The 14,728-nt window shown below is 45.5% G+C and overlaps 1 protein-coding gene across 1 annotated transcript in view; it reads left to right on the top strand.

Annotated features, from left to right (window-relative positions):
* LOC307242090 (venom phosphodiesterase 1) overlaps nt 1-14,728 on the top strand; it is a gene marked incomplete at both ends in the record, with an annotated part of 56,401 nt that overhangs the window by 22,125 nt on the left and 19,548 nt on the right. The window contains 6 exons of the mRNA XM_080016425.1: nt 2,911-2,976; nt 7,214-7,286; nt 9,421-9,529; nt 9,702-9,824; nt 10,504-10,535; nt 10,869-10,996. Of these exons, the coding sequence (XP_079872551.1) occupies nt 2,911-2,976; nt 7,214-7,286; nt 9,421-9,529; nt 9,702-9,824; nt 10,504-10,535; nt 10,869-10,996 (531 nt within the window). The remainder of the gene's footprint in view (nt 1-2,910; nt 2,977-7,213; nt 7,287-9,420; nt 9,530-9,701; nt 9,825-10,503; nt 10,536-10,868; nt 10,997-14,728) is intronic.

Genomic DNA, 14,728 nt, shown 5'->3' on the forward strand with positions numbered 1-14,728 from the left:
ATTATGTTCATATCACAATATGATACTAGATATTGTTAATATGTTGATATCGCGATATGATACTAGATATTGTTATTATGTTGATATTGCGATATGAGACAAGATATTGTTATTATGTTGATATCCGGATATGAGACTAGATATTGTTATTATGTTGATATCACAATATGAAACTAGATATTGTTATTATATTATATCGCGATATGAGACTAGATATTGTTATTATATTATATCGCGATATGAGACTAGATATTGTTATTATGTTGATATCACAATATGAAACTAGATATTGTTATTATGTTGATATCACAATATGAAACTAGATATTGTTATTTTATTGATATCACAATATGAGACTAGATATTGTTATTATGTTGATATCCAGATATGAGACTAGATATTGTTATTATGTTGATATCACAATATGAAACTAGATATTGTTATTATATTATATCGCGATATGAGACTAGATATTGTTATTATGTTGATATCGCAATATGATACTAGATATTGTTATTATGTTGATATCGCAATATGATACTAGATATTGTTATTATGTTGATATCACAATATGAGACTAGATATCGTTATGTTGATATCCCGATATGAGACTAGATATTGTTATTATATTATATCCCGATATGAGACTAGATATTGTTATTATATTGATATTGCGATATGAGACTAGATATTGTTATAATGTTGATATCACAATATGATACTAGATATTGTTATTATGTTGATATCGCGATATGATACTAGATATTGTTATTACATTGATATCACAATATGAGACTAGATATTGTTATTATTTTGATATCGCAATATGATACTAGATATTGTTATTATGTTGATATCACAATATGAAACTAGATATTGTTATTTTATTGATATCACCATATGAGACTAGATGTTGTTATTATGTTGATATCGCGATATGAGACTAGATATTGTTATTATGTTGATATTGCGATATGAGACTAGATATTGTTATTATGTTGATATCACAATATGAGACTAGATATCGTTATTTTATTGATATCACAATATGAGACTAGATGTCGTTATTATGTTGATATCCTGATATGAGACTAGATATTGTTATTATATTATATCGCGATATGAGACGAGTTATAGTTATTATATTGATATTGCGATATGAGACTAGATATTGTTATTATGTTGATATCGCGATAATGGACTAGATATTGTTATTATGTTGATATCGCGATATGAGACTAGATATTGTTATTATGTTGATATTGCGATATGATACTAGATATTGTTATTATGTTGATATCACAATATGAGACTAGATATTGTTATTATGTTGATATCGCGATTTGATACTAGATATTGTTATTATATTGATATCACAATGTGAGACTAGATATTGTTATTATATTGATATGACGATATGAGACTAGATATTGTTATTATGTTGATTTCACGATATGATGCTAGATATTGTTATTATGTTGATATCGCGATATGATACTAGATATTGTTATTACATTGATATCACAATATGAGACTAGATATTGTTATTATTTTGATATCGCAATATGATACTAGATATCGTTATTATGTTGATATCACAATATGAAACTAGATATTGTTATTTTATTGATATCATGATATGAGACTAGATGTTGTTATTATGTTGATATCGCGATATGAGACTAGATATTGTTATTATGTTGATATTGCGATATGAGACTAGATATTGTTATTATGTTGATATCACAATATGAGACTAGATATCGTTATTTTATTGATATCACAATATGAGACTAGATGTCGTTATTATGCTGATATCCCGATATGAGACTAGATATTGTTATTATATTATATCGCGATATGAGACGAGTTAAATTTATTATATTGATATTGCGATATGAGACTAGATATTGTTATTATGTTGATATCGCGATAATGGACTAGATATTGTAATTATGTTGATATCGCGATATGAGACTAGATATTGTTATTATGTTGATATTGCGATATGATACTAGATATTGTTATTATGTTGATATCACAATATGAGACTAGATATTGTTATTATGTTGATATCGCGATTTGATACTAGATATTGTTATTATATTGATATCACAATATGAGACTAGATATTGTTATTATATTGATATGACGATATGAGACTAGATATTGTTATTATGTTGATTTCACGATATGATGCTAGATATCGTCCAGGATACTGGTTCTGGTGCTGAACTTCAGAGACTGTAATCTGGATGTACTAGAGTGGTCCTCAGGTATTTCTTGTGTGCGCTGACGGAAATGACTGGTGGGACAGGGGTTCTCGACCCCCTCGTCCTGGGAAGAACATACAGTCGTTCCTCTGGACATGTCATTGTAAACATAACTGTATCATTTTAAATAATCGCAGCTCTGCGTCGGTACCATCCTGATGGTACCGACGCAGAGCTGCGATTATTTAGTACCGACTGTTCGCACAGCGCCAGCCTTGTGGCGCCCGTGACCGGTGCGCCAAAACACAGTGCTTTTTATTTTAGAAGTAGGTCATTTTATTTTACTCCGTTTCACTATGTCACCAAACAAGCACCGTGCGTGATGGGGACACGTTCTCCGTCACTCTCTTACCCCACCTGTTCCGCCGTGCACCCACCCCCCCCACTCCTCAAACCAAAGTCACGACAGGAGAGCATCGACAGTCATCCCCAGATGATCAGTATCGAGGTCTTGGTCCAAAGACATCATGACATTTAGACTTTGTCGACATCGCCCACTTCATCTAATCTTCACAGTACGATACAGTGGAACGCAGCTCGAGGGGAGCTGCACCTTGGCAACGGTCGTCAAGGTGATTGAAAAACTGAAGATATTTCGAGGGAAAAAACTTTTTTTTCCCTTTGTTTTCCTTTCCAGAAAAGTTCCGTTCGAGGAGCGAGTTTTCAACATCCTGAAGTGGCTGCAGTTTCCAGACGAGAAGCGGTACGTACTGGGATCATACTGGGATCACACTGGTGTCAAACTGGGATCATACTGGGATCATACTGGTGTCAAACTGTGATCATACTGGGATCATACTGGGATCACACTGGTGTCAAACTGGGATCATACTGGGATCATACTGGTATCATACTGGTGTCAAACTGTGATCATACTGGTTTCATACTGGTATCATACTGGTATCATACTGGGGTCATACTGGGATCATACTGGTATCATACTGTGATCATACTGGTTTCATACTGGTATCATACTGGTATCATACTGGGATCATACTGGTGTCATACTGTGATCATACTGGTTTCATACTGATATCATACTGGTATTACTGGGATCATACTGGTATCATACTGGTGTCAAACTGTGATCATACTGGTTTCATACTGGTATCATACTGGTATCATACTGGGATCATACTGGAATCATACTGGTGTCATACTGGGATCCTACTCATGTCATACTGGGATCATACTGGGATCATACTGGTGTCATACTGGGATCCTACTAGTATCTTACTGGGATCATACTGGGAGCATACTGGTGTCAAACTGTGATCATACCGGTTTCATACTGGTATCATACTGGTATCATACTGGTATCATACTGGGATCATACTGGGATCATACTGGTGTCATACTGGGATCCTACTCGTGTCATACTGGGATCATACTGCTGTCATACTGGTGTCATACTGGGATCCTACTAGTATCTTACTGGGATCATACTGGGATTATACTAGTGTCATACTGGGATCATACTTGTGTCATTCTGGTATCATACAGGTGTCATACTGGTTTCATACTGGTGTCATACTGGTTGTCATACTGGGATCCTACTAGTATCTTACTGGGATCATACTGGGAGCATACTGGTGTCATACTGGTATCATACAGGTGTCATACTGGTGTCATACTGGTATCATACAGGTGTTGTTTCAGAAATGAAAAGACGGCTTTAATGTGCAGCTTGTCAGTGGGTGGTGTTAAATAAGGAGGCAGACGGATGTTGCTTGTACTTGTACAAGGGTGGGGTCAGAGACGTGTCCAGGAGCAGCTCTCTGAGTCCAAGCGTTTATTTTCAGGGAGTCAGAGAAGACGTGGTCAGTTGGACGTGACAGGTACAGAGAGTGTACAGCAGCTTGAACTCACAGGGGCAGGAAGTCATTGGTCAGGAGCAGATAAGGCTTTGAGCATGGGGCAAGCTTTCTGGCAGGAAGCCAAGGGAGGACACCACCTGAAAGCTTTGTGAAATAAAATAAATAAAAGTGTGCGACTGGAAGCTGCATGAGGTTGTGTTCTTCATTGTGCGTGTGCATGTATGTTTATGTGACCACATGGGTTCAGACGCATTGTTACAGTGTCATACTGGGATAATTCTGGTTTCATACTGGTATCATACTGCTATCATACTGCTATCATACTGCTATCATACTGCTATCATACTGCTATCATACTGCTATCATACTGGGATAATTTTTTTTTTCTAGTATTTTTTTTTTAATTACTTTTAACTTATCCGTGCACTATGGAAACTAAAGTGGTAGAGTTTGCTCTGGTCTCTCTACTGGCTCGTTGCACCATATACAACCGCGTCAGGGGGATCTCGCCTGCGGCCACGGCCGTGTCCTCCACGCCAGGGATCAGCCGCCAGCGCCACGTAGCAGGGCGGGGATCCCCGCAGAGAGGCCCGGCGCAGCGCCGCGCCCGCAGGAGACGCAATAAATCCGTCCTCCCCCTCGATCCATCGCGGCCAATGTGAGATAGCTTCCTGAGGCGGACCCGCTCCCGGGGCTGACAGTTTCCAGATTCTGCAGCGGAGCGATAAGAGCGAGGCAGGGGGGCTGGCGGTATTTATTAAAGATGGTGTTGGTTTAACTCCGGGGACACCCCTATGAAAGAGCAACTCCGCAGTGAGGACATCAAGCTGTTAGTCGTTAGCATGAGGCCATTCTATCTTCCTGACAGGAAGATAGAATGGGAATCTACGTCGTGATAGTGACGTAGATTCCCTCCTTTTCTAACGCTGAGGTGGCCAGGGATCTCACCCGCTCAGCAGCAAAACCTCGTAGACCTTGGCAATCCCACACCGTGGAGGCCCAGGCGAGAGCTGGCCCTCTCAGGGAGGCGATGGGGTAGATTCAAGATTCAAGATTTTTATTTGTCACATATATACTTTCATACATATATGCAGTGAAATGTAATGCAACGCACCCGGGTAGGCGATGCGGGAGCCGTCGGAGGAGTAGGACGACGGCTGTTGTTTAAAAACCAATGCACACCGGACCAGGAATGCACGGCCGGTCCCGAAGTCGCCGTTGTGGGCCGCCTGGGCCGGGATGTCGGGCCCACGGAGGACGAAGGGGGTGCTGGGAGCCAAGGTGGGGGGCGAACTGGGAACCGGTGGAGCCGGTGCAGCCGGTGAGGCCGGCTGGACCTGGAGGCTACTCACGGCTGCCGAGATGTTCATGCTGCCCTAAGAGCGCGCCTTGGTCCCAGAGCGTACGGCGGAACGCCTCTGTGACAGCTGAGTCCATGTTTTTTGGCTGGATGGTACCGTTGCGATCAAGCCTAGGAGGGACTCAAATGCACGACACAGACGGTGGGCAGACAGGGGTAAATGAAGGAGGTTTATTCTGAGACGCCGTGGAGACAACAGGAGGGGTCCGATCGGGTTGGAACGGGTCCGGGCCGGCGGGATCGTTGGACCGGGTGGCGCAAGACAGGACCGGACCGGTGAGGACTGGGAAGGAGGGATCCAGGGGCGGAGAACCAAACTGCACGAAGGAGGACGGAAAGACTTGAGCGAGGAGAGGAGACCGTCAGGTTAGGACAAGATACAGATGCACACTGGCTTTGAGGTTTGGCGTTGGCTGTGGACGTACTGGCACATGCATGAGCTGGACGTCAAGCTATGAGGGAAAGATCAGTTTGTATATGACATGCATTCAAAGGTGAAAGCCTTCAAGGTCAAATTGACTTTGTTCTCTAAACAAATCATAAACAATTCATTTTCGCATTTCCCCCCTGCCGGCGCCGCTGAAAGAAGCCCTCCAACATGCCAGCAAATACAGTCAATTGCTGGACGACCTGCACGGAGAACTCTGCCCTCAATTCTCTGATTTCGAAAAGTTCGACAAGTCACTTCAGCTGGTGTCATGTCAGTCTTTAAAACTAAATGTTTCCTCGAGCCAAAAGGTTTGCCCACCCCTGCTCTACAATGTAGACTTTTAGCACAACTCGGCAAATTTCCACCTGCAAAGGTTCTCTGATGACTCCGCAATCGTCTGCCTCATCACAGATGGGGGCGACGGGGAGTCGAGAGATTTGACCCGGAGCTTTGTGAACTGGTGCCAGTGCAACCGCCGAAAAAAAACAAAGAGCTGGTGGTGGAATTCTGCCGGTGCAAACTCTCTCCTCCTGTGCCGTGAACATCCAGGGAAACGGGCATTGAGATGGTGAAATCTCACAAGTACCCGAGTGTTCACCTGGATAATAAACTGGACTGGACTGACAATACAAAGGACAGATGGGACTCCATCTGTTGTGGAGGCTCTGCTGGGGCAGCACTTGCAGCGCTGACAGGAAGAAGGCTAAACAGACCGCTTAGGAGTGCCAGGCCTGTCCTGGGTTGCCCCCTCCGCCCAGTGGTGTGGTGGTCGTGGGAGAAAGGAGAGTAATGGCTGAGCTATCGCCCCTGGGGGAGAACGTGCCCCGCCCCATGCGGCACGCTCTAACAGCACTGAGCGGCGGCTTCTGCGACAGGCTGCTTCGCCTGCTGTATCCCAGGGGGAGAAACCGTGCGTCCTTCCATCGCGCCGACTTCAGACTTCACTTCAACGCGGCACCCAGGAGACCACACGCACCAAAACTGACAGCAGCGATATTGCAACCAAGTGAATACTCATGTGCAATATCACTCTATAATGTATATTAAACTGTGCATTGTCTGTTAACTTATTTATAATATTTTTGATTTTTAATTACTAATTTACTAATGCTCCTTGCTGTTGTGCTGTTCCCTTCGCTGCTGTAATACTGCAAATTTCCCCCCCTGTGAGATCAATAAAGGAACATGTTACGTTACTGTATCTCATCTTACTGGTATCATACTGGTAAAAGAGGAAATCTCCTTCACAGACGAACAATGACACTGTGTGTGTGTGTGTGTGTGTGTGTGTGTGTGTGTGTGTGTGTGTGTGTGTGTGTGTGTGTGTGTGCAGGCCAGACTTTTACACACTGTACCTGGAGGAACCAGATAAATCTGGACACAAGTTTGGAACCGTCAGCGGAGGGGTAAGATATCAACTGATGGAGGGATGAATGGAGGGAGTGAGGGAGGGATGATGGGAGGGATTATTGGATGATAGAAGAATGGAAGGAAAAAGGAGTAATGAACAAATGCGTGAAAGGGTGGGTGTCTGAATGAATGAACGAATAACTAATAACTCTAATAACTCCCATGATCTTTGAGATCATGGGAGTTATTAGAGATTATAACTCTTCCTGATTCCTGTGGCACTGTCTGCAACATTAGGGCCAGAAGTATCCCCTCCCCTCACCCTATCTTGCTGCCTTCCTCCGCAGTTCTGAAAATATATCACATGGGTCTGATATAAAGCAGAATGCAGCCAATGAGCTCTTACCTGGAGGTCTGAGATGTGATGTCACGGCTTGACCATAAAGGGCACCCACCAAGTGAGTGACAAAGATGGGGAGAGGCTCGTCAGGTCTCTGAACTCGGTCTCAGATACGGCGCCGTGGCATTTTCTGATTATCAGCCAGGACATCTGGACATCAGAGAGGCCTCAAGCACACTTGTATATGAACACAGACTGCATCCAGTCATCACGTTGAACGCTGCCATCGGCACTGAATCATTCGGGGATAAAGCCTCGGACGATGCACGATGGATTGGACATTCGAGGTCAGGGCTGACGTCTTAGAATGGTCTGGCTGGCTACAGTCTCAACATGATGATGTGATTAGGGATAATGGGCGAATGGGAGGGACGTGAGAGGTGATTCAAGGGCCCGCCCATGTAGTTATCAGTGAAATGATCCAAGCCAACACGACTGGGCCAGCAAAGGCAACAACTTCCTGCCGTTGCGCCCGCTGTCAAAAAGCCAGTTACCTGCAGGCGAGTGTAAAAAAGCTTAATCTGACACAGGCGCCTCCATGTCAGCAGTTCGTCCTTCCACCCTTGCAAAATTCTTTATCGATCTTGAACTTGCAGACTGGACAAGTTGCACCCCAACAGGTCTTGTTTGGCTTCCTATTCAACTGCTGGGGAAGTCGTTTATACACGGTTTTGCAGTGATCCCTGATCTTTCCTGCTCGATTCTGCTCACCACAGATTTTATGATTCCTGCTGACTTACACATTCCTCCAGTGTCGGCTAGGATTCAAGATTCAAGATTTTTATTTGTCACATACATATACATACTTCCATACATATATGCAGTGAAATGTAGTGAAATGTGGTTAAGGGAAAATGCATCCCTGGCCCTTGATCACCAGAGTTTCACAGCAACGTTCAAGATACTGCCATGTCTGAGAGCGAAAAGGCTGAACTGGCACTGGAGCTGAGCAACTTCTTTCATCTGTTTCCGGGTAAGCTGGGACAGACAGCTTCTGTGGGGCACAGTATTGATACTGCCGCTGCAAGAACAGTTTGTCCGCCTCCTATCATGACTCTCCAGGAAAGGGAAAAATAATAGAGGAACAAATTGGAGAAATGCTGAAAGATGACGGCTGGAGGACCATGGGAGTCAGCAGTGGTGATTGCAGAAGCAGTATAGCGTTCATTTTACACAAAGGCCAGAACCAATTCAAGGTCGTGCCGTTTGGTCTCTCAAACCAACCTGCAACATTTCAGCGACTCGTGAACGCTGACGGGACACAGAGGGGCCGTCCGAAGATGCCCTGGAGCCACCAGCGGGTCAACGGGTGGCCCTAGCACAAACCTCCCTACTGGCTGCAGCATATGGTATGCTTCCGCCTCAGTTATGTGTCGGGGGTTTGTGGTGCGGTGTGGGGAGGGTGGTTTGAGCACCCACACGGGACCTGACCTCTAGGTGATTGGGTACCTGCATACCTGTTGCTCGTTGGTTGGTCTAACGAGCAACAGGTTAAAACCCCCATCCCCGCACTCACTCAGGAGAGGAGCCCTGTCATGACCTGCTCAATCTGCTCCTGGCTTGTTCCACCCGGCCCACTCTCCACAATCAACTGCAGAACCTCTAATCCCTCTCATGAGAGAGGGCACTCCATTCATGTGGTCTGACCATTGTCAAAGGAATGCCTGGGAGTGATTTGGGCTCTGAAATGCTTCTGCCCCAGTTTTGAGGGTTGAGTCCGAGATGTGTGTGTGTCTATACTTTGGGGTGCACATGTCCTGCACATTGTGACTTCCTGTCACCCCCCCCAGGTGATCGAAGCCCTCCAGGGGGTCGACAACATCATCGCTCAGCTGATGAACGGCCTCAAGCAGATCCAGCTCCACCGCTGCGTCAATATCATCATCGTGGCAGACCACGGTAACTCCGCCCTTCCCTAGAGCAAGGCACTAACACTCCCAGAGTGAGGGGTTCTATTCCCTAGAGCAAGGCACTAACACTCCCAGGGTGGGGGGGTTGTATTCCCTAGAGCATAGCACAAATACTGCAGGGTTGGGGGTTCTATTCCCTGGCTGACCTTTGACCCCGGCAGGCATGGAGGACACCTCCTGCGAGAGGAAGGAAGTCCTGCAGAACCTGGTCGGCAGAATCTCAGAGCTCTGGGTCGTGGAGGGACCATTTGGACGAATCAGAGCCAAGAACAAGGGAACTCACTGTAAGTGGATGCATGGTGGATAGACAGATAGATAGATAGATAGATAGATAGATAGATAGATAGATAGATAGATAGATAGATAGATAGATAGATAGATAGATAGATAGATAGATAGATAGATAGATAGATAGATAGATAGATAGATAGACGGATAGATAGATAGATAGACAGATAGACAGAGAGAGAAGGATAGATAGACGGATAGATAGACAGATAGATGGACGGATAGATAGATAGACAGACAGACAGACAGACAACAGACAGACAGATAGATTTGTGGGGATGGTAGCTCAGGAGGTAGAGCTGGTCGTCTGGTAATCTAAAGGTTGCTGGTTCGATCCCAGGCTCCTCCTGCTAGCATGCTGTAGTGTCCTTGAGCAAGACACATTGCTCCTGATGGCTGCGTCCGTAGCTGTTTGAATAATTGTAAGTCGCTTTGGATAAAAGCCTCTGCTAAATGTAGATAGACAGAGAGAATATCGAATAGAATTTAATCGACAGATTCAATTTGACGACCGACAAGATAGACGCTGCTATCGAGGCTTTTCTAAACCGATTAAAAGTCAAATAGAAATCCAAACAGCACTCTGCTTTGAAGGAATTTATTCAAAGGGGAGATGTTTGGACTTGTACTTCCTGGAGGAGCCTGGAGTCTGATAACGTCTCTTTGTCCTGGCAGTGGACTCTGCTGGACTCGTCGCCAACATGACTGTAAGTATCTTGTAGTATATGTAAAAACGGACTGTTTAGCTCTTAAAGTATTTCAGCAATTTATTAATTGACTGAATTTGTAATCCCTGAAGTGATATTGATAGTTTGACAATATTTTGAGGGATGACTCAAGATATAATAAAAGTTTGTGGATATCCTGACCACTGACTAGAGCATATACAGCAGTCTATGAATGTTATGTTCAGTCTGTGTTTACTTCACTGTCGACATCTCACCACAATCTCAGACGATATCTTGCTTCGTATCACGATATGAGATGATGTTATATGGATATATTGGCTTATGTATTGATCTGAATATTGGTTCTCCCAGTGTAAGAAGTTGGATCAGAAGATTCGTCCCTACCTGAAGCCTCACCTGCCCAAGCGTTTGCACTTTGCAAACAGCCTCCGCATTGAAGACGTCAACGTCCTGGTCACTCCAAAATGGCTTTTCGAGAGGTATGGACATGGATAAATAGAATCTTTATCTGTCACACGGCACACACACATATGCAGTGATGGCAACAGACACACACGCTTCAAATGTTGGCTGTTGAAATTAGGTCTCTGCATTTAACCCATCCTGGCTTGTCCTTCCTCTGGGGGGCAGCCAGGATCTGTGGGCGGCATTCAACGATGCGCCTGGGGACCAGGTGCAAATGCCCACTGCTGGTCAGACGACAATGTTGTGCATGTTTTTGGTGGGGGGTACTTACTGATGTTACATGGATCCCATGTGAGCACAGGGAGAACATGCAAACTCCACACAAAAGGATGCTCATCGGGAGAAAACCCGCCGGAGCATGGTGCCAACAGTGCCCCATGCGGGAATCGAACCCAGGACCTTCTTGCTGTGAGGCAGTAGTGCACAACAGTCTCCTTAATATGTCCTCAATATGTCTCTTATGTTTGTTTCTGAGCAAAATATGCAAAGAAAAAATGAATTAATATATTTGAAATGTTGTGTTGTGAGCTGACTCCTTGTGCAGTTAGAAATAACTCATATTTAAAATGTTACTTTACTAAATTATTTAGTGTTTTTGTCCACTAGGTGTCGCCATCACTGGCCGCACACACAGGTTGTTAACAGTTGTTGTTGTCCTTTGTGAACAGTTGTGAAGTTTTAATTCCACTCGTATTAGCCAAGAACACATACACTGGCACACAAATCTTCCTCCGAACAACACTTCACCAGACCCCGGTCTGAGGCAGGAGTGGTGATTTGGGTTCGACTTGCTTGGAGGACTCTTACCCCCACACCCTGGAATTTTAACTGCAATTGCCAACAGCACACATTGAGCACTGGGGTTTTCCGTGGTGGCGGCTCACTGGTGGGTCGCTAGTGGGTCGCTGGTGGTTGGTGTGGGGGTGTGAGTGGACAGGGGGAAGCCTGGTGGGACCCCTGTCCGCTGGGCTCGAGTCCTGGTGGCTTGCGGCTGGTGGCTTATGGTGAGCTGTGACCTGGCAGGGCTGCGGAGAGCGCCGCTGGGAGCCATCCAGGGCCCCTGGGGGGCAGCTTGCTGTTGTGGGTGTGTGTTGGGGTGTGGGGGGTGGCTGTCAGCTCCTGCTGCGCAGCTTCTCTGCGCCAGGTGCCCTAGGTGCGGGGATGGCGGAGGGTCCATATATCTGGCAGGGGGATGGCGACTGAGCGCTGAGCACACTTGGCTATGTGGATGGGTGCTCGGGCCTCGTGGCCCGGTGCGGGGTCTGATTGTCTGTGGCAGGGCGGGACTCACTCTTGCGCAGGGCATGGGGGGGTCTCGCCAGCTCGCTTGTGGGGCAGGCGTTTGTTTTATGTTCATGTTTTTTCCATGTACATATTGTTGTTTGTATCTGTGTTTATGATTTTCCGTGTACATGTTCTTGTTTGGTTCTATGTTTAAATGTCCCGTGGTGATTCTCTCCCTCTTGGAGTAGTGATTAGTTGTTTATAGACCCAAACATGATAAATAGTTCTCCAAAGAGGGGGTTGGTGGTGGTTCTCCATAATAAAAAGCTGTGTTCTTGTCATCCTTGAAATTACCTTACTTAACCTTAATCTAGCCACTGGGGGTGCACAAGCCAGTTTATCATCAGTTCCGGTCCCAAGCTCGGATGAATAGAGAGGGTCGCGTCAGGAAGGGCATCTGGCATAAAAACCATGCCAAATAAAGCATACGGACAACAAATCTGATTTTCACACCGGATCGGTCGAGGCCCGGGTTAACAACGACCGCCACTGGTGCCGTTAGCCAACAGGATGCCAGTGGAAACTGTGTTACTTTCGGCCGAAGAAGAAGAAGAGGGGGAAGGCGTGTCAGGAGACAGCAGGAGAGGAAGGAGGGTAGGAGAGTAGAATTGAGAGTAGGAACTTTGAACGTTGACACTATGAAGGATAAAGAGAGAGAGCTGGCTGACATGATGGAGAGAAGGAAGGTAGATGTACTATGTGTACAAGAGACCAGGTGCAAGGGGAGTAAGGCCAGGAGTATCACAGCCAGGTACAAACTGTTCTACCATGGAGTGGATGGCAGGAAAAATGGGGTAGGGATGGTCTTGGAGGAAGAACATGTCAAGAGTGTTTTGGAGGTGACGAGAGTGTCGGACAGAGTGATGAGCATGAAGCTGGAAATTGATGGGGTGATAATGAATGTGGTCAGTGGGTATGCTCCACAAGTTGGGTGTGAGATGGAAGAGAAAGAAGAATTCTTTAGTGAGTTGGATGTAGTGGTGGAGAGAGAGTGGTCATTGGAGTAGATCTCAATGGGCATGTTGGCAAAGGGATCAGAGACATGGGTGACAAGAAGATGATGGGTAGGTATGGTGTCAAGGAGAGGAATGTGGAAGGACAGATGGTGGTGGATTTCACCAATAGGATGGAATTGGCTGTTGTGAAGTGACTGCAAAGTGGTGGGAGGAGAGTGTGTTGCTAGGCAGCATTGGATGGTGGTCTGTAGGATGTCTCTGGAGGCCAAGAAGAGGAAGAGAGTGAAAGAAGAGCCAAACATAAAATGGTGGAAGTTGAAAAAGGAGGAGTGTTGCATGGAATTTAGGGAAGAGGTAAGTCAGACAATAGGTGGAAATGAACGGTTACCAGATGACTGGGAAACAACTGCAGAAGAGGTGAGGGAGACGGCCAAGAAGGTACTCGGTGTATCATGCGGGAAGAGGAAGGAAGACAAGGACTCTTGGTGGTGGAATGAGGAAGTACAGGAGAGCACAGAGCAGAAGAGGTTGACGAAGAAGAAATGGGAAAGTCAGAAAGATGAAGAAAGTAGACAGGAGTACAAGCTGATGCGGCGCAAGGCGAAGAGAGAAGTGGCAAAGGCAAAGGAAAGGGCATACGACAAATTGTATGAGAGGTTGTACAGTAAGTAAGACAAAGGGACCAAGCTGGGAAGGATGTACAGCAGGTTAGGGTGATGAAGGATAATGACGGGGATGTGCTGACTAGTGAGGAGAGTGTGTTGAGAAAGTGGAAGGAGTACTTTGAGGAGTTGATGAATGAAGAAAATGAGAGGGAAAGAAGAGTGGATGATGTGGGGATAGTGGATCAAGAAGTGCAGCAAATGAGCAAGGATGAGGTGAGAACAGCATTAAAGAAGATGAAGAGTGGAAATTTGGCCCAGATGACAAACCTGGGGAAGCATGGAAATGTTGAGGTGAGATGGCGGTGGTGTTCCTAACAAGACTGTTTAACACCATCCTGGAAAGGAGAGGATGCCAGAAGAGTGAAGAAGAAGTGTACTTGTACCCATCTTCAAGAATAAGGGAGCTGTACAGAGCTGTAGTAACTACAGGTGAATAAAGTTCATAAGCCACAGCATGAAGCTATGGGAAAGGGTAGTGGAGGCTAGGTAAAGAGGAGCGGTGGGGATCAGCGAGCAACAGTGTGGTTTCATGCCAGGAAAGAGTACTACAGATGCGCTGTTTGCTTTAAGAACGCTGATGGAAAAGTACAGGGAAGTCCAGAGGGAGTTGCACTGCGTCTTTGTGGATTTAGAGAAAGCATACGATAGGGTGCCGAGATAGGAATTGTGGTATTGCATGAGGAAGTCGGGGGTGGCAGAGGAGTACAGAAGAGTGGTACAGGATATGTATGAGGGCGGTCAGACAGTAGTAAGGTGTGCAGTAGGCGTGACGAAGGCCGGCATCCTAAGTGCAGGTGGGATTGCATCAAGGATCAGCTCTGAGCCCTTTTTTGTTTGCAGT

The sequence above is a fragment of the Zeus faber genome (genome assembly GCF_960531495.2).
Source record: "Zeus faber genome assembly, chromosome: 1".
In the NCBI taxonomy this organism is placed as follows: Eukaryota; Metazoa; Chordata; class Actinopteri; order Zeiformes; family Zeidae; genus Zeus; species Zeus faber.